The following is a 20,824-nucleotide window of genomic DNA, read 5'->3' as shown; positions in this document are numbered from 1 at the left end:
GGGAGGAAAAAAATTAATCTTAAAAAAAAAAAAGAATGGAAATATTTTTTAAAATTAAGTTAAAAATATGTGAAATATGAATATGGGTAGAACTGCAAAAAAAAAAAAAAGAATAAAACTAATAAAAAAGGACTCATCCGAAGTATATAGTTTTTGGCATACTAGTTTAGTAGGACAAAGAGGACATTGATGATGATGATGATAGTGGGCAATTGTTTGGGCATGGGTGCAGAAACACTGTGTGTGTCATATAATATGATCCCTTGACATCTGAGGAAGAACTAGTATCTCATCTTCAGATTAGAAAACTAAGGGTAGTGCTCAATAAGCATCCAATGGATGATGAATGAATGTGACTTAGGTAAACTGAAAATGATCTGTCCAGAGTCACACAGCTACTGAGTGGAAAAGCCAGGTCTGTCTGACTCTGGGGCTGAATCTTCTAACTGTTACACTAAAAGAAACCCAGCAACAATAACCACCACCACTGAAACAACGACTAAGTGGGTGAGTACAGGTAAATCCATGGCCAAAGAAGTTTGGGAATGTTGGTTTAAAGTTGAAACAGATTTCTTTACCGGCAATACTGTATTTCATATACATTAAAAATCTCAAGAGTCAGAAACAACAGGCATGTTTCTCAAACTTATTTCACCCAGAAGATGTTTTTTTTTTTTTTCTTTTTTCTTTAAGAGCATTTCAAAGGTCTAAAGTTCTGTGGAAGGTATAATGGAAAAAGATGGCCCAGAGGCACTGCTCCGTGGAAATATCTCATAACACTGTATCTCATGAAAGATGAGGGCCAGAAGTAAACAGCAGATTGCAGCTACTAGAACAAATCACTTCGACTTTACCTGCACAAAGAGGTAGATCAAGAGGCAGCATAAAGCTTTAAATGGGTTTTCTAAAGTCTGCAGCTCTTCTTTTGCACAGGAAAGATTAAAACAGGCCAGGAGCGTGTCAAAGCACAGACATTGTATTTCTGGCTCTTGGTTCAACCACAGCCTTTTCAAATTAGGTGTTTCCCCTGATTAAAAAAAAAAAAAGGAAAAGTCATTTACCATTATTCTTTGCAGTAAGTTATAACATACTGCTTCTAGAAACACAATAAAAGGAAACAAATCTCTTCCCTTCCTGATATACTTGGGGCTTTAAAGCTTGAAGGAACTAGAAAATAAACATGAACAGAGCTTTCTGGTTAAAAATCCAACCACCCCTAAAGAGCTAGCTTTTATAATAAATATATTCGAAAGCATTCTTTTTCTAAGTTTTGGGGAAATAAAGGGTTTTGTTCCTACTCAAGTTGCATATTATGTTGTTAAGAATGCTTTTCAGAATATATTCCAAATGCACTGCCTTAAGGATATAACAAAGTACTGCTGCAGTGAGATAAAATAACTATGCTGAGAGTACTTCGCTGAAATACCATCGATTTACCCCTTTAGTTTGCTTTCATTTCCCTAAACCAATGCTACAGACTTTGGTGTGCATAAAAATCAGCTGTAGAGATTGTATTGGGGGGAAAAAAAGCATTTTCCTGAGTTCTCTATCCAGATATTCTGTTTCATGAGGTTTGTGACAGTTTCTGCAAGGGTGTACTTTAATAACAACCCAGAAGTTTTAAAATACCATTTCTATCTATGTCTAAATTACTACAATCAAAAGAAAAACCCCTTCCTCATTTACTTAAATCACTGACAAAACAAATACTGTGCCAAGACACTTGAGTCTTAATGAAGATATACAGAGCTGCAGCCACAGGAGAGCAATTTTGCTTTTGCTTATTGAATAAACAGAAAGGTGCCAGTTTTAAGATTGGGCAGATTAATCTATAATGGGTAACACATCTCCCTTTATTAATAGCAGCTGTGAGTTTCTATTAGTACACTTGGCTATAATAGACAACTAAAGTGCAAGGATGGTTGGGGTCTAAATATTCCACAGGTTTATTAAAGAAACAAAACCCACTAACTAAATGGTAATAGAATGACTCAAAAAAAAAAAAAAAAGAAATTCTCCTATTTTTTTTTTGCCTTACTCGCAGTGTTATTTATTTAATATTCTCAGTGGTGTATTTCCTATCCACCATTAGAAGTGAAACAACTCAGTAAAAGTCATTTGCATTTCTGAAATGGCTAAAGTGTTCTCTTCACCAAAAACAAACAACAAAACACAACTTTTTCATTATTTATTTCAGGGAGAAAAACAAAAACCAAAACAAAACCTTCATTTTTCTCTTGGGAGAAAGAATATAGTGAAGATAACATGGGGGGGAAAAAAACCTGTGGTAACAGTACTTAAGATAGAGATATTTTCCCAAGAAAATGACAATATATCAGCTGGTCTTCTTAGAAGCATGATTTTAGGAAAAGCATCATCTAAGATAGAAAATAGAAACTACAGCCTGTGGGCCAAATCTGGTTCACTGCCTGCTTCTGTACAGTCTGTGAACTAAGAATGGTTTTCACATTTTTAAATGGTTGGGGAAAAAATCAAAAGAAAAATAATATTTCATCACATGTGAAAATTATATGAAAGTCCAATTTCAATGTCCATCAACAAAATTTTACTGGAACACTGCCATGCTCATGTATTATTATCTATGGCTACTTCTATGCTGTAAATGAAGAGTTGAATAATTGCAACAGGAACTGCATGGCTAGCAAAGCCTGAAATATTTACTATGTGACCCTTTACAGAAAAAGTTTGCCAACCTCTGATTTAAGGTAAACAATGAATATGAATCTAAGTTATTTCAAATACACTAAAGTCTTGGAAAAACATTTATTTTGATGAAAAAACTCGCTGCATTGTAGAAAGTTTAGAAAAATAGAGAAGCATAAAGAAAAAAAGAAAAATAATCTATATTCTCACTATCTAGATAAAACCATATTATCAAATAATTTCTAGCTCTTTCCTCAATGCATATAAACCATTTACAAACATATCTAAAAGGTCAAGTGTCTATTATAGAGTGCACAGAGATTAACAGATTTTGTTTCATTTGCTCTTAATAAAACTTTAGCACAAAAAAATGGAGATTCACAAAATATATTTAGAACCAAGAGTAGCAGAATGCTAAAAGAAGGATTTCCTGAATGAAGAGTTACTGCCACGACTTCACCAATGAAACCACCAACAAAATGACGGTGCTGGTGGACACCTGCTATTCATCTCCAACAGGAACAAAACTGGGTGAAATACTCCGGTGAGGTATGTCCAAGTATCTTGTCTAATAAAGGATATGAGAGAGAAAAGCAAAACCAGTGAGTTCCATAAGTTGTTTTTACCATCTCTTTTTTCTTTTTCATGAACTTGATACAAAGTTTCTCTGAAGGTTGAGATTGGAAAAAGTTAATGGGTTGCCCCATATGATATATGAGCAGTCCCTGCCTTGGAAGAACTTGCAGAAAAAAGTCCTGCAAACAAATTATAATACAAGAGGCACAGAAGTTTTATTAGAGGAATACTGAAGTTCAAAGAGAGTAACCAATTGGGGCGGGAAGTACGGAGGGAGTTTCCACCGAAGAGACGGGTGAAACATTTGGGCTGGACTTGGTTGGATACAGGATATTTCTTCTAGGATTGTGAGGAGGCAGCAATGGGTATATTATAAAACCTTTGCTGTTTTGTGTGATCTATGTATCTTTAAAAAAAAAAAGAACATTAAAAAAATTTGCTACAAAAAATAAAATAAAACGTTTGCTGTTTTCTCTCCTCCTACCATGTATATAAACATCAAGCAACTATGCATTCAACATATATTTCTGAGTAACTACCATCTGCCAGGCATCCTGGTAGGTGCTGGAGATACATGAGGGAATAGAATGAAACATACACAGTGCCTGCCCATAGGGCCTTTACAACCTAGTAGAGAAGGGAGATGTTAACCAAACAATCACATGCCTATATAATTGCTAACTGTACAATACAAGAGAAATACAGAGTACTTTGAGAGCATATTCTGGAAGACCTGAACTATCTGGGGAGTAACATGGTAGAAAAACATATTTGAACTGAGATCTGAAGGAAGAATAGCAATTAAATCAGATGAAGGAGAGAGAGGTTCCAGGAAAAGGTCTTTATCCTATGAGCAATGGGAAGAAAATGAAGGGTTAAACCAAAGGAATGCCATAACTGAGTCTGCATTTTGGAAAGGTCAGTTTGGCTGCAGTGGAAAATGGATTGGTGGAACATAAAATGGGACACGAGCAAAAAGTACAAGAAGGTATGACAGCAGGCTGGAAGGAAGACAAAGGAGCTGGAGCTGGAGCTGGAAAGAAGTAGATGGAGCTAAGAGACGATTAGGAGGAAAATAGGTAGGACATGGTGAAAAACCAGATATATTAAGTAAGACTCCCAGATTTATGCTTTCTGTACTAGACGGATGGTGGAGAGATTCATAGAAAATAACACTATTTCAAAGTGTGGCCTCTTTGTAATGGGGCTGCTTAGTAATGAGCACAGCACTTAGAATTGAAGGCACTAAATAAATATGAATTGAATGGTTTCTCTAACCCTCAACCTTCAGGGGAACTCTGAACCTTCAGGGGAACAACATAAATGAAAAAGAAAAATCTTGTAACACATGATTGATGGATTTTAGTTTTCTTTTCAGCATATCTTTTATCTGACTAGGATCATTAGGAATATCTGTGAACTTGTTAGAAATGTGAATTTCTAGGGCACTCCCCGACTCCAAACTCCCTGAATCAGAAATTCTAGGGATGGGGCTCAGCAATCTGTGTTTTTCTGTTTTTTTTAAAGATTTATTTTTAATTTATTGCCTCCTCGCCCCCCCATCTGCTCTTTGTGTCCATTTGCTGTTTGTTCTGCATCTGCTTACATTATCCGGCAGCACTGGGAAACTGCGTCTTTTTTGTTGCATCATCTTGCTGCATCAGCTCTCCGTGTGTGTGGCACCACTCCTGGGTGGACTGTGCTTTTTTCACGCAGGGCAGCTCTCCCTGGAGGGTACACTCCTTGCACGTGGGGCACCTCTACGCGGAGGCGCCCCTGCATGGCACAGCACTCCTTGTGCTTGGCAGCACTGCATGTGGGCCTGCTCCACATGGGTCAGGAGGCCCTGGGGATCGAACCCTGGACCCTCCATATTGTAGAAGGACATACTATCAGTTGAGCCACATTCACTTACTAAGCAATCTGTGTTTTAACAAACCTCGTAGGCAAAGTTTAAATAACACTTCTTAAAGAATATTCTCTAACAAAAGGCTAAGAAATCATTTACACCCAGATAAAAACAAAGAATAATTTTTTTAAAGATTTACTTTTTATTTATTTCTCTCCCCTTCCCCCCCCCCAAGTTGTCTGCTCTCTGTGTCCATTTGCTGTGTGTTCTTCTGTGTCTGCTTGCATTCTTGTGAGGTGGCACTAGGAATCTGTCTCTTTTTTGTCGTATCGTCTTGCTGTATCAGCTCTCCATGTGTGCGGTGCCACTCCTGGGCAGGCTGCACTTTTTTCACGTAGGGCAGCTCTCCTTGTGAGGTGCTCTCCTTGCACATGGGGCTCCCCTACGCGGCAGACACCCCTGTGTGGCACAGCACTCCTTGCACGCATCAGCACTGTGCGTGGGCCAGCTCACCACACGGGCAGGAGGCCCTGGGTTTGAACCCTGGACCTCCCATGTGGTAGGCAGATGCTCTCTCCATTGAGCCAAATACACTTCCCAAGATGTGCATCTTAGTTGATAGATTTCCAATCATCTTAATCAGGAAAGGATATGAATTACTTTGAAGGACCATTTAGGTTCTCTTTAATTGATAAACTTACTCTAAGAAAAATGGTTTTTAACTCTAAGAGGCCTGAAACTATCAGAGGAAGAGAAGCTCAAACTTCCAAACTATCTGGCAAGTCCCCCCTGCCCCAACACATACCTCTCCAGATCATGAGAAAAGCAGGTTCTTCCAATAAAGATCAAGGTGCCCTCACATTTCACCCAGGTTCCATGGGCATACGAAATATTTCAAAGAATAATCTAGAGTGCTGAACAGGCACTTTGGTCTCTAGGTCACTCACTAGCATTGCATCTAAAATGCACCAACTTCAAAACCTAATTATATAAATTGGTCAAAGTTTTTGTGAGAATAGATGGACAAGGCAGCCAAGGGATTTTTCAGGCTGGACAGACCCCAGAGGATCAAGCAGAGGGCAGGAGGAAGGTCATTTCTATGACTGACAGCTTTGAGGACTGTCTTGAGAGATGCAGGGGAGGACTCAAACCCTGGGGGAGGGTTGCTGGACTTGCCTCATTAGTAACAAAGCAAGTGTCCCATTCGTATTTTTACAGCTATGAACACAAGTGAATGAATACAGACTCCTAGACCCTAAGCTTTGGTATTTCTATGTGCTTTTTATAGGGAAAGAAGTATTCTAATAACTGGATTTTAGAGTTATCATATGGTTATTTTTCTTGCATATTCTTAGGGTGAGAAAAACGATAAAACTGTCTGGCTTGAGTCCACTCTCAGAATGTGAGAGGTGAAACTTCTGGAATTACCCTGCAGAGATTCTTACATCTCAAGTTCATCAGTGATGGTTTTAATTCATACGTTCAATTCAAATAGCTATTTATTTAACAATCTCTGTTGGTAGCACATTCTTGGCCAAAATGAAACAACAACCAAAAAAACCCTGACTACTCACATGCTGCGGTCACCCCTCGGGCTGAAGTGTGGTTTGCTGGCCTGGCGGGGGAGCAGCCACGGCAGGCCAAGCCGCTGCCCCCATAATAGGGTGGCTGGTCGGACTCACCGCCACCCCTGAAGGGAGCTCGGCATGGGTGCAGAGTGCCCTCAGGTCTCCCCTTCTCGGCAGCCATGCTTCCGTGGCCACCCCTCCTCCCGGATGGCGCCACACGATGCCTGTGGGGCGGCACCCTTCTTCTTCTTTCTCCCTGCGCAGGCGTAGGGTGGAAAATTCCAGTCTGCCCTTTTCCCCTCCCCCGACAGCAGCAACAGCCAGGCGTGGGTGGGAAACTCAAGTCTGCCCTCCACCCCAGCAACAGCAGCCACCAATCCCTAAACCCTGCCCCTTCCCCCAGCAACAGCGACAGCCAATCCCTAACCACCACCCCTCCCCCGTCCAGTACCGCCCACTGACCTTTCACCGGCAACCAATCAGAACAGGGCGTGGCTTCGACCAATCAGCCTTCCCCAGCCCCTATAAAACTGTTGCCTCTCCCTCAATAAAGTGGACTTGCGTGTTTACCTTGTCTCCGCGGTAGTTCTTCTGCCGTGCGCCCTCCAGTCCTGAGAGCCCCCGACAAGGGCCTGGCCTCCCTTGTCCCCAGTTCGTCGCCTGCTTCTCTGGGCGACCCCCTCATCGCCGGCTTCGCCAGACGACCCCGTCAGCCGAACCGTGCAACCCCTGTGAGACCGATCCCTCGTCTGCTGCCGGACCGACCCCTCGTCCCAAGTGGGACCGACCCCTCGTCCCGAGCTGGACCGACCCCTCGTCCGCAGCCAGACCCCACCTCTACCGACCGAGCAAGCCGCCGCAACATGCAAACTAAATCTTTCCTTTTCAATGAAGTGATAAATTTCAACAGCCTATTTACAATAAACAAACAATTGAGATATAAATGGAGAACATATTAACATCTCAAGACATTGAACTCTACATTTACATGGGTAAGCTGTATAATTTCATGTCTGCAAAATGATATTGTTACACTACTTCTATCTAATGCATTCAAAATGTAATTAATGTGGCTATAAAAATATTCAATGCAAAACTGAATTCTTGGCTTGTCACTCTAATGTGTATTTGTATTACATTTATTTGACAAATTTTCAAACTATATTTTACAAGTGGAAGAAAGGTCACTATTGAGCTTTTAAATTCATTTAGCTTGATTTATGATGGTCAGGCTAGGTAATTTTCGAGACTGGCAGCAATGTTAGCATCTGTTGGAATATACATCCTGCAGTGCCAATTGCATATACATGTGTACATCTAACAGTTGGTGACTTTAAGTCTTCTATTCACCAGCCATAGAAACCTCTAAGATTTGACAAGACTTTGTTGACTTGTATACAACAAGTGTCAGGATGAAAACCTTCAACAGTATATGTAAAAGTGAACCGAGAAAACTTCACTAAAATTGTGTAATAGCAAATGACAGAATGAATGTACCAAATGCAGAAACTTTTTTCTCATGAAATATAACACTTCACCCCATTCTGTTTTCGGAAAGTCTTCTAAGATGCTCTGCAAGCTTCTGGTGAGTCAAATATTAAGGTTACTTATTGTTTCTTGAACCAAACAACACTTCAAAAATCATTCAGGATGGATAATTATCAATTAGATGTGTGAAATGAGCTTTTCTAGATTTCTAAAATAAAGATGTCTTAAGACAACCAAAAAAATGACACTGAGAAGAGAAAAAAATCCCTGTACTTTGTTTAAAGAAGCAGTTCTAATTTCTGTAGAAAAAGCTATTTCAAATATTTGCCTTTTGTTTGGCCTAAGATTCATTCCCACACAATGCATGCTACTAGTAAATTGGGGAAGAAAAATGAGAGTAGGGGTAACGTGTGTTGAGAGTGAATAAACAAACACATATGCAACACAAGGAGTTTTTAAGAGTTGTGTTTGGATTAAGGAAGCTAAAATTCAAAATGTATACCCTTTCTTGTGTTATCAGAAACATCTTTCATGATATATTGTAGATAAGTGAAATGTAATATACATATGATGGGTGTATATATCATACATACACATACTTTATGAACAGAGATGGAAATATATGCATGTAAATAAGCTATCTAAAATTTAAAGAGAAAATTTTCATTTCTACCATTTAAGAAAGCAAGCACTAAATCATATGTGCTGCTAAAGGAAAGGGTCTTTTAAAAAAAAAGAAAGAAAAAAAGAGAACATTTCCAGCCACAATATTAGGAAACTCCTTTAAAAATGTAGCATTTATGAGATCAACTTAACCGAAATGATCTCAGAAGAACAAGTAAAATCTGAAATGAGTACTCTTATGGCGATGCTCAACTCTTTGATGACCTTGTTGCTTCTTTTACTTGGAAACAACTGACTATTCATGTAACAGTATTTAGCACCTATGGGAAAGGTGAATTGCCAATTTCAGATTTTCCTGACAGAGGTGGAAGCAGAGGATCAATCAGTAGGATTCTGTTATTCTTAATAATAATTGCTTTTGTAAGTAATGGAGAATACCTGTAACATAAAAGCTTCTATTTTAGTTTTAAAACCATTTGGCATTATTCCTCATGGATACAGGAAAGTTTTAAATTTTAAAATGTTACTTTATCATTATTAACATAAGCATACACAATGAGATTCATTCAGTTAAATTATCTGCAATAAAAATTCAAAATCACATCACTAGTTTATTAGATATGAAATATGAATAGGCTTTCAAAGGTCCTTCCAGAAGCAAAATTCTGTGATGTAGTACTATATGCATAAGCTTTGCAGTTCTTTTAGGGCCAAAGAGAATGTTTTAATAAACTCTAGGAGCAGTAGCTCTGATTATTACACTATTTCTAGAGTTTATTAAAATATTATATAGAGTAACTTTTAAAATTAATTGAAAATATAATGATGGATAGTCAAATATTCCCTTTAACTCAAACCATGAAGAGAACTATAATAATTCTTTTATTCTTTTTGGAAAGAGATTATAGGGTAGTAATTATATACATTAGTTTTAAAAAATTATTTTTGCTATTATTTAAAAATACTTCTTGCAGTAAAAATAAATTTCAGTGTATCTTACTTTCAAGACAAGTACTTTTTTAGCTTGAGTCTATCACTGATTGATAGAATAGGGAACATTTCCCTAGAATAAAGTTTTTCAACTTCTCTCCAAATTCAATTCCATTTTATAAAAACATTTTGCTGTAATCAAATTCTTATTTGGTAACTTACAGGCTCATGTGATGGAAAATAATAGTGGGATGAGAGAACTTAATGCACACAAAAATGGAATATCAAAGTTTTAGAAAAATATTTGTTTCTCTGAAAGAATGAAAAGGGCCACTAAAAATAAACTCTAAAATCCACTCTCTTTTTTAACTATCTGTATGTAGAATATTATCCCTTATAGTATAAATTCTTGGCATTTTTCAGATACTAAGAACTCTTAGGAAGAAAAGCTGCCAAGTTTTAAGTGAACTTTGTTTTTCTTCCTCTCTCTTGACATGTTTTAATGAAAATAAAACTTGTTTCTTCAGTTTAAGTTGTTCTTTTTATCTCTCCCTTCAGTTCTAGAACTCATTAAAATACACTTTCTTATTTTAGGAGGTACTGGGGATTGAACCTGGTAGCTCATATGTGGGAAGCAGGCGCTTAACCACTGAACCACATCCACTCCCCAAAGTAAACTTTCAGTAGTGGGAGACGACCAGAGTTGACTGAAACAGAACACCAAGAATCCAGTTTTGCTTATTTGGTGTCTCTTTACTGGGAGCCCACTATGCTTCAGACACTGGGTGTACAGGAGCAAAGAGCTCTAAACCACAAGAACACTGACCTTTGGGGCGTGGGGTTTTCTCAAGGGTTCTCTTCTCTTCCCATTGGTGTGGACCTTGAGCACGGGTGGAGGCAGAAGATAGGAGCAAAGCAATATGGCAGATTGTCCAGGAGAGGCAGAATTGCAGCAGGTCTAGGATGAGTCTGCTACAATGTCCTTGCCTCTGTCTTTTCAAAACAATACTAGATAAATATATTCATCTTGGGCTAAGGTTTGAAATGAAAATGAGTGTATATGTAGATCTGGAAAAAGTACATATCCTTGCCTGATCCTTTTGGGGACTTAGAAGATATAATACACAGATATGTGTTTTAATGTAGTCCAGTTTGCCTGTACCTGGGATGTTCATCTGTAGAGGCTTCACCAGATCCGGGCGCTTCAGCGGGTTCCCAGAGTACACAAACCACTCCTTCACTGTGGAGGAGCTACCACCACCTAAACAAAGACAGCTGGGTCAAGAAATGCACACCAATGCCAACTTCTGCTACCAGGTTAAGAGTGTAACAAACCCAACTTTGCCTGCGTTTAACCAACTCAAAATCCATCAGCGCAAGTGTGTTCTCATGGCCAAGGGTGATTAAAGTGATTTCAGTGATCCAACAGTTGGTTTCCTACCCTCATCAGCTCTGGGGCTCATTCATTCATTCCAGAAAGGACAATAATCTCTGGCTCTGACTAAAATCTAGGTGCCTGAGGAAACAAGGTACTCTTGGAAGCAAAAGTCTAAAAAAGCAAAGGGGATATAATCTAGGTCAGTAAACAGCTGAAGGAGAGCAGAGAGCTGATCAACGATTACTAAGATGGCCTTCCTGCCTTCCCTCCCACGTGCTCCATAAAACACTGAGGACAACTTGCTGAAATAAGACAAGGCCGTTCTGTCTTACACTATTTTAAACAACTGTCATAACTAATATTTCGTGCAACTATTCCAAAAGTGGGAGAAATAATCTAGAACAAATGTACTTCTATATGCTTTCCATTTCAATTCTCTTCGCTTATGCGACACAAAGTGAAATCAAAGCTCTCCGACTCCGTGCTCTCAACTAGCCTATCTTAAAGTTAGAACACAGGGGCCATCGGGTAAGGGCAGCCTTGGAGCTCTAGTACAGCTTCCACGCCACCCCTCGTGCCCCTAACACCCGCCTCGCTCCATCTGGGCTCTGGATCCCACCCTCTTGGCGTTTCTCTACTCACTAGGCCCTCCTTTCCTCTTGGAAGCCTCTTTTTCCGTGTGTTCCCTCATCTGAACACGCTCGAGCCTTTATTTAAAAAAAAAAAAAAAAAAGGCCCTCCCTGGACGGCAAGGCCCCCCTCGGCTGCTGCCTCCCTTCACAGCCAACCTCGCTGGAAGAGCGGCCTTCCTGCCCCTCACTCCCAGCGCGTTCGTCGCGCTTCCCGCTTCCGTCCTCGCTACGCCACGGACCCGGCCTTGCCAAGGCCAGCCGGCAAGGGCCTCTCGTCGCCGACTCCAGTGGCTGTGCTGAGTCCCTGTCATAGTTAGATCTCACTTCTGTCTTACACCGCTGGCCACACAGCCTTCTTATCAGCATTTCCGCTTCCTTCGGATTCTGTGGCATCCCCTTCCCCTGGTTTCTTTCCCACCCCTCAGGTCTCCTCCTGAATTCCTTTGTAAGGCTGCAGTTTTCTGCCCGTCCCTTCCCTGCTCAGGGCTCTCCTCTCCTGCTCTGCTCCACGCTACTCCTCTACTCCCAAGGCTTCCACACTTAGACTGACACTTTCACCTGAGTGTCTAGCCCGGCTCTCTCCCAAGCCCCAGGCACCTGTGCTAGGGATGACAGCAGCAGCTAACACTTTTGTTTACTATGTGCTAGGCATTTACCATGCATTTTCTCATTTCATCCTTGTAACAACTCTAAAGATACAGAAAAGGAAACCAAGGCTCTGAGGGGCACTGAGCCCAGGACCTCTGTTGCCACCCGTCATGCTATACCCTCCCACGGGTACCTCCAGCTCAACACGCCTGCGGCTAAAGTGACCATCTTCCAGCCCAAACTTCTTTTTCCTGTCATATTCCCTATCTTAGTGAATGACACTTTGAACTTCCTGGGCACCCAAACTAAAATGCTTTTGACTACCCTTGCCCGTGCCCTTCACAGCCAATAAAATCAAGTCCTATAAACGGAACTATCTTCCCAATGGACCCAGTCCCTTTATGCCGACCACTCCCACCCTAGTTCTGGCCATGACTATCTTTAGCCTGGATTAGTTATAACAGTCTCCTGGTTATAACTCTTTCAGACTTCAGTCTCATCCCTCTCTAATCCAATGCTTGGAATGAAAATTTCATCAGGTTGCTCCCTAATTAAAATCTCCCCAATGCCCCCAGGGTAAAAGTCTGAACACAGGATGGCAGACGGCCTAAGTCCCTCACGATTTGGTGGCTGCTTCCTCCCTAGCCCACTGCTCACTGTCCTCTTCCCCAGTAGTTCTCATGCTCGACCGACCGAGCATCAGAACCCCCGGAGGTCGTGTTGAAGCAGTTTCCTGGCCCTCCTCCCTTAGCAGATGCAGGTGGGACTCACGAAGTCGCATTTCTAATGAGTTCTCAGACAGCGCAGGTGCTGCTGGCCTCTGGGAACCAAGCCTGTGGCTCACGCTTCGGGGTCCAGCTGTGCTGATCTACCTCCAGCTCCTCCAACTCATACCTTCTCATACATCAGGGTTTGGATGTGGTGTTTCTTTGGTGTGGGACCCCCTGGTCCCCCAACCCTTCTCCTCTGTGGCTCACCTCCCTTGCTTTTCACTCAGTCATTTCTACTTTTCTGTTAAGCTTCGATGTCAGCTCCTCAAAGATGGGATCTAATGCCCTTCCCGTGAATTCCTGAAGCATCCTACATCCATCACAGTACTTTGGCTAATGGAATGTAAATGCGAACCAACCCCTCCTAACTGTGAGCTCCTTGAGGACAAGAACTATGTCTTCTTCATATGGTATCTCCATTTTCCAGCACAGAACAATGCTCGTTAAAATAAGTTGAATGAACAAATTCAACTCAGCCTAAATTCACACATACGGAGAAAGTGTGAGAAAGTATTCTTATAGTTGAAAAACAAAACAAAACAAACCATTTCCTATGTAATCCTCCTGGCCTAGGTTTTCACTATGTTAAAAAATAGTCAACTCGGGAAAATTTTAGGTTGTATATAAATTACCTCACACACACACACACAAACCATAGAACTGTACAACACAAAGAGTGAACGCTAATGTAAACAGTGGGCTTAAATTAATAGCACGGTCATGATATTGTTTTATTCATTGTAACAAAAGTACCATGTAGTGAGAATAGGCCGTGTTGTGGGACTGGGTGCCATCACAGTGCTGAGTCATAGGTGCTGAGTCATGATGAGTCAGGAGTGCTGAGTCATGGTGAGTCAGGAGTGCTGAGTCATGATGAGTCAGGAATGCTGAGTCATGGGGCAAGGCCAAGGCCCATGCGCCTCCCCTAAATTACCATATCCCTATATATTCCCCCTTATCCTCCTCTTCCCCTAACCGTCTGCAGATTGCGCATGAGCCCACACATGCTGGCCCTCCTAATAAAGTCTCCTGTTTCTTCCGACCGGTGTTCGTGTGAGTTCGTAGCCTGGTCCTCTTTGCCGCAGCTGGTTTGTGGCCCCGGCGGTGGTTCCCGGAGCGAGGCAAGAGAGGTCACACCGACAACCCGTATCTCACACTGGCAGTGTGAGGAAGGCCCTCTCCCCCCGTGGAGCAGGTCCACGAGCTGCAGCTGACTGGCCGCCTTCAGTACCACACTAATGCAAAATGGTAATAGGGAAAACTGCATGTGAGTGGGAGGTATAAGGGAATGTTCTGAACAATTTTTCTGTAAACTTAAAGCTGCTCTAATAAAAAAAAAAATTGGTCAACTCAGTGAACTGTATCCTAAATTGCTATTTCAGAAAGAATTTAGTCTCTCATGCCAAAAGATATTACTAGGCTTTAGTAACTCACTGGGTAAGAACGTTCCACAACTGTCAATGCTCAGTTTGCCAAATGTCCTTCTTGGGAAATTACTAAAATATATACAAAGCCATAATTATATCACCAATGCAGAAAGTGATGCTTCATCCTAAACTGTTCACAACACAGAGGTTTAGAGTTGACTTCCCAAATAATTTTAAGTCTAAATAACTTATACAGAGAGAGTGAAGAATTTTGTGTTAGGCACTGGTATTCTTTATTTAAAAAAAAAAAAAAGGCAGATTTTCTATTACTTCCTTTCTTGTTAAAACCTAAGTAAGTCAGTTTTATGAACAAAAATTCCAAGAGAAATGCCACACAACTGAGTCAGTAATTCAGCTACAGTCCAGAATGAAACAGTTGGTCATCTAGAGCAGTTGAACCATAAAATCTATAAAACCATAATTCTGTACAAGACTCAGCAAGCAAAACAAGACTGGAGGGAAGCACAAAGACCAGATTCCCTCTTTCCTCAATAATCGGTATTAGGTGAACTAGGGTTAATGTCCATATTATAAAGTACACTCCCCACTGTACGGGATTCCATATTTGCGAATTTGTCTACTCACTAAAACTTATTTGTAACCCCAGAATCAATCCTTGTGGTACTTTTATAGTCATTCAAGACATGTGCAAGCAGTGAAAATTTTGAATCATCTGATGTGCACATTCCCAGCTGTGGTTGAACAAGGTGATGTTCTGCCCTTTATTTATTTATTTTTCATTTTAAAAAGAATTTATTGAAGTATATTACTCATACATGAACCTAATAAACAATAAGTATATAGTAAAAGTTGTGAACTTACAAAACAAACATGCATATCATCATACTGGGCTCCTATGCATCACCCCACCACAAACACCTTGCATGGCTGTGAAACATTTGTAACAAATTATGAAAGAGCATCATCAAATTATTACTAGTAACTATAGTGCCCTGACTCTTTTGTTTCTGTTTTCACACAGTAAACAAGTGTCTTTTTTGTGGTATATTTAGTGCCACATTTTTCACATTTTTGTACTTTTGTGTGTGTGTGTGATTTCACTGTTTAAAATAATCCCCAAGTGTAGTGCTGAAGGGCTGTCCAGTGGTCCTAAATGCAAGAAGGCTGTGATGTGTCTTATAGGGTAAATATAGATGTTTACATAAGCTTCACTGAGGCACAATTACAGTGCTATTGGCCATGAGTTAAATGCTAATGAATCAAACACATATGTTAAATAAGGTGTTGTTACAGAAAAGCACATAAAACAAGATAATTTATTAACTGGTTGATGAAATTTTTTGACCAGAGGTTCAAAGGAACCTAACACTATGTATCTCCTTTGGTTCAGTATTTGCTAATTCAGCATTTGCAGCAACTCTAGAGACTATAACTACAGCAAAAAGCAAGAATACACTGCATTCTTAAACGAAGAGATTAAAGCTTTTATTTTTTGAACTGATTTACTTCTGATGACTTTTACTGACCAAGCAAGATGGTCACAGAACAAAAGTAAACTATGCTTCGTAAAACTCAGTACTCAAAGCTATTTACTAGATGGAGAATTAACGTGAAAAACTATTCATTCACATATAAAATTAATTTACCCAAGAATAAAAGTTAAACTCAACTCTGTTGATGCCTTGTTTCATTGTCTAAATGAAATTTCATCTGAAATTTTGGTAAATTATGGGGTAGAATACCAGAAAGGAATTGGGTAGCTAAAAGAAAGGGAGATCAAAATTCAGTATTTTCTCTGAGGTAGCAGTAGCCTAATTAAATCACAATAGTGAAACAATAGAGCAGTGTTGTCAGGTTCTACATTCTAGCCTTAATTTTGTGACTAATTCTTCAACAGTGGACATGTAAATTATGAGACCTATATGCTTTAGTTTCATTCTTTTATCAAAAAAGGATAAAATGCTAGCATGTAGTGGCTAGAAAATATAACTGATGTTAATAAAGGATAATGTTGGAAGTCTGGATAATGTCTATTCAAATCTAAATCTTCAGAGGAGAATTGTTTTTCATTTTTAATTCAGATTATCATTCTTATAGTTAGACTTACAATTGCTGGTGTTACTTTAAAAAACTTGAAGTGGATGCAAAGCAATATCAGAGACTACATCTTGAAATAAAAAATAAACATGATGTATAGGAAAATCCTAAAGTTTAGCAAATGCTCTTGTATGTCTTATTTCAGATTTTAATCTTACACTCATTTTTAAAACCATAGCAGCAACATTTGCAACAATTTGATTTGTCTGAATTAAAAATGAAATACTCATTTTAAATGTCTGATATATCAAGAAAAAAGAAGAGGAAATTAAGTCTGGGAAATCCTAAAAGGAAAGACTGGTTTTTCTCATCGGAGCTTTCACTTTGCTGGGCTCTGAATTCAAGAGAACAAATAAAGCTATACCAACATAGCAAGCACTGCAGATTCAAAGAAACGAAATAAGAAATAAAATAAAATAAAACTAGGTGAAGTTTAATTCAAGGGCTCTAAAAAAGTAGAGAAGAATCAAATTCTGACAGCACTATTCAAAAAATTGAAATTAAGTAGCAGTTTGAAAACTATATTAAGCATAGTTTATACTTTTTGATTTATTTATTTCAATACTAGAAGAAATAGAAAGGTGTTTGTTTGAACTGAAACTAAGTCCTTAACTAAATAAAAATCCTTTGTTAGTTTTACTCTACTTCTTGCCTATGACATTTCACAAGGAAAATGGAAAAATAATCAAATTGCTCTATTGGTATCCCCAAAGGACATGTTATTCAACTTTGTAAAAGCTTCTATATATAACTAAGATATTTCCCCCTGGGAGCAAAACTGTGGAACTGTCTATACTTCCGAACTCTGTCCCCAAAAAACTCTGACTAGATTAGGCAAATACACAAGGTCTCGAAAGGGTTGAACAGACTCAAAGCAGCTTGAGAGGAGGCCGATTTTGCTCAAGTATGTGGGGTATGTGAGGATGTACGGGGGTGGGAGGGTTGGCACTGGGCAGGGAGAAAGAGGATGAGGAGAAGCAATGTTGAGTTTAACCTTTTAATTACTGGGATTTAAAAATTTGATAACAGTTCTCCAGACTTATAAAAAATATATATCTTGTCCTTACGGTTCTGTGGTATTTTTATACTGTTGGTTTATTCTAAATTGTGTGTGGCCTTAGTCCTTAAAAAAAAAAAAAGTAACAGAAAAGCACCCCAGAATTATTTTTTGTATACACATGTGGGGGGGAAAAAAGTCAACTTTTAAGTAAATATTTAGGATTTTAATGGATTGATAGCCTTGTGGCAGCTCTGTAAAGTGTTAAACCAACTGGGCAGTGACCGTTTACTCAGAAGGCTAATGTGTATCTCCATAACAATGCTACCTGATTTCTCCAAATTATCTATGGATTTTTTAGAAGTTCAGCTAGGTGAGAAGGAGAGAATGACAAGGACCCTTGCCTTAAAGGAACTGGAGCCATTGTTAAAGGCTGCCCACCACTATGTGAGTGGTAAGAGAGAAGAGAATAGATTCTGCTTCTTATACCTTCCTGAATCTCTTCTATTTCCTCAAATTTGTAAAGTTTTATGAAGTGCTTTAAGCTAAGAATATCATTCAGAGAGAATACAAAAAGAGTTAAAAGCCAGATTCAGGGCTGTGGATGTGTATGCGATTTCAAGTTTTCTTTTCCCCTTTTTGACCACTAAGCCATCTAGTAAAGCTAAACACTGTGTACTCAACTATATTAAAAATGTAGGAAGTGATACTATAATATAATTAGATGAACTGGTGTGTCCAATAGGTCAGTTATCCAAATTGCACCCATAATTAGGAATTTTGGTTCAGAGCTCGTTGTGCATATTTAAAAGACTGGCTCTAGTGCTTAGAGCCCATACGATATAGTTTAAAGGGACTTTTGATTTTAAATCTCACTTTCTAGTAGTGCGCTCCCACCTGCTAGCTTCACTTGGAGACAGCTGCTTACCTAATGGGATATGAGAGTCACCAATTTCTCCCACATGTGTCTGAAATTCAGTTGTTAGTCATTCTTTTCTAAGGAATGGCTCCTTAAATGCAAATATTCCTGAAAAGGCCATATTTTAAACCTACATTCTACAAACACATATTGATTGCCTAATTCACACCAAGAAATCTGCCAAGTGCAGCAAATAACACTATAAACACTCCCTGAACCTGGGACCTTGTACGTGGGAAGCAGGTGCTCAACCACTGAGCTACAAACGCTCCCGGAACTACTCTCTTTTGAAGGCCCACAGTACACCTAGAGGCAGGTTCATCATTAAGGCTAAAGGATGTAAAACCATATTCCAAAAACAAACAAACAAACAAAAAACATCCCCTAGCAATTCAGCTTGCAGCCCAGAGGGGAAGGGATATATTAGACCAACAGCTGCACAAATAAATACGTAATTACAAACTTTTATAAGTCTGAGAATGAAAAGCATAAGGTGATTTGAGAGAGGAACTTACTTTTGACTCGGGAATATGGGAAGAACTGGAGAAAGTTAACTTTAAGGTGGGACTTGGGGGATTGAAGAGCGTTAATCAGGTACATGCCTGGAGTTCAGAAGAATGGCCTGAGCCAGAAATATAAATGTGGCATCTGCCAACATGGATAAAGTTTAAGCAACGTGAGTGAATGGGCATAAGAGGACCCCAAAGACCCAGCTCCTAGAAACTACAACATGTAGAAGTCAATCAAGGAAATGTAGGTGCCAGACAAAGACGCAGAAGCCAAGGAAGGAAAGGAAGATAACCAGGAGAAGGTGGTGTCACACAGAAGCCAAAAAATTTCAGCAGAGCTGCTTTAACAGAGAAAAGCAAAGAGCAGTACATTCAGTTGAGGGCACTGGGAAAAGCAGGTCTAGCTGGAAAGAGGGGTATTTTTCCTCAACTGAACAGTGAGGTTGACAAATTGTCCCATAATGTAGAACAAAAAGGCAAAAACTGGAATTAAAATATGAAGAATCATAGACTATCAATCTAGGAAGTCCAACATCCATCTAACTGCAAGTCTAGTAACAGAAAACAGAGGTAGTATAGAAGAGGAAAATTTCTAAACATAAAGGATAAAGACAATAGCTCAAAATTTTCCAAGAGAAAAATGTCACCAAAAAAGGGACATTAATCAATCTAGCACTAGACTTCATTAGCCACACTTGATGCCAAATGACAATGGAACAATGACTGAAAATCCTGTAGATAGACTCTGCTTTTGGCCATGAGGGAGTAGTGCTATCAGATTGGTCTTCCTATCATAACTATAAAGCTGGACAAACTTTTGAAGTAACCGCATTAAAAAGTTGGACAATGGGCAAGGATTATGATCCTGGGAGAAGAAAAACAATGCAAAATCCACAATCACTCCAGTTTTCCAACCAAAGGCACTTTCCAGACTGCAGCTTAAAGAAAGTGATGCCTAGTAGACCAAGACAGTCTCTCCAGGATGAAGGAACAGAGATGGAGATCAAGGCTATTGAGATAGCTGGGACTTGCAGGGTAGAGTAAGGCGGGGGGGGAGGGGAAGAGGAGGGAAGGGGAATAGAGGGGAGAGCGAGCTAGACAGAGAGTGAGCAAGCTAGGCAGAAACAGTATTCCAGAAATCTTCCTAGAAGTGCCTTTGAGATGTTGGATGAATAGTAAGTTATACATGCATAGGGCAAGACTCAGTGAGGTCAGGCAAAGAATAACTTCTGGAAGCCATGAGCTGAACAACTAATGGTGCTTGCACAGGGCTTGAAGACATTGGATTTCCCACCAGCCAAAGTAAGAAACCTTGCCAAACACCCTGAGCACTCAGTTGATAGCTCATGTATTAGAAGTAGGGTCTCTTGGGAAGCAGGTGTGGCTCAAATGACTGGGCTCCTGTCTACCATTTGGGAAACCCTGGGTTTCCCGCGCCTGTGGAGAGCTGATGGGCTGCACCTGAGGAGAGCTAGTGCAGCAAGATGATACAACAAAGGGAGACAAGCAAACACGGAAGAATGCACAGTGAAAGGATACAGAGCGCAGACAGCAAGCAAATGGCAAGGGGTGGTGGTGGGATAAATAAATAAAATAAATCTTAAAAAAAAAAAGTAGGGCCTCTCTAGGTCTAAGGTAATGGTTACTATAGACTGACCCTACTAATGCTGTAAAACAAACCCCAAAAGGATAAGGTAAATTAACTGCTTTACAGAACAAATCCCAATGCTCTTTATTGCATCCAAAATGTTTTAGTATATAACACAAAAATATTACACATAAGAATAACCAAAAATGTCTGGATACATTAGAGGAGAGAAGTCAATAAACAGACATAGACCCAAAAA

General features: G+C 39.8%; 1 protein-coding gene across 1 annotated transcript in view; it reads right to left on the bottom strand.

Moving 5' to 3' along the window:
* LOC131276127 (constitutive coactivator of peroxisome proliferator-activated receptor gamma-like) overlaps nt 1–20,824 on the bottom strand; it is a 43,024-nt gene that overhangs the window by 11,287 nt on the left and 10,913 nt on the right. The window contains 4 exon segments of the mRNA XM_058288533.1: nt 855–1,027; nt 10,862–10,939; nt 11,665–11,668; nt 13,098–13,117. Coding sequence (XP_058144516.1) covers nt 855–1,027; nt 10,862–10,939; nt 11,665–11,668; nt 13,098–13,117 — 275 coding nt within the window.

This window comes from Dasypus novemcinctus, chromosome 26 (genome assembly GCF_030445035.2).
Source record: "Dasypus novemcinctus isolate mDasNov1 chromosome 26, mDasNov1.1.hap2, whole genome shotgun sequence".
NCBI classification, from domain to species: Eukaryota; Metazoa; Chordata; class Mammalia; order Cingulata; family Dasypodidae; genus Dasypus; species Dasypus novemcinctus.
The sequence above is the reverse complement of the archived record's forward strand: the minus strand, read 5'-3'. Positions and strand labels throughout refer to the sequence as shown.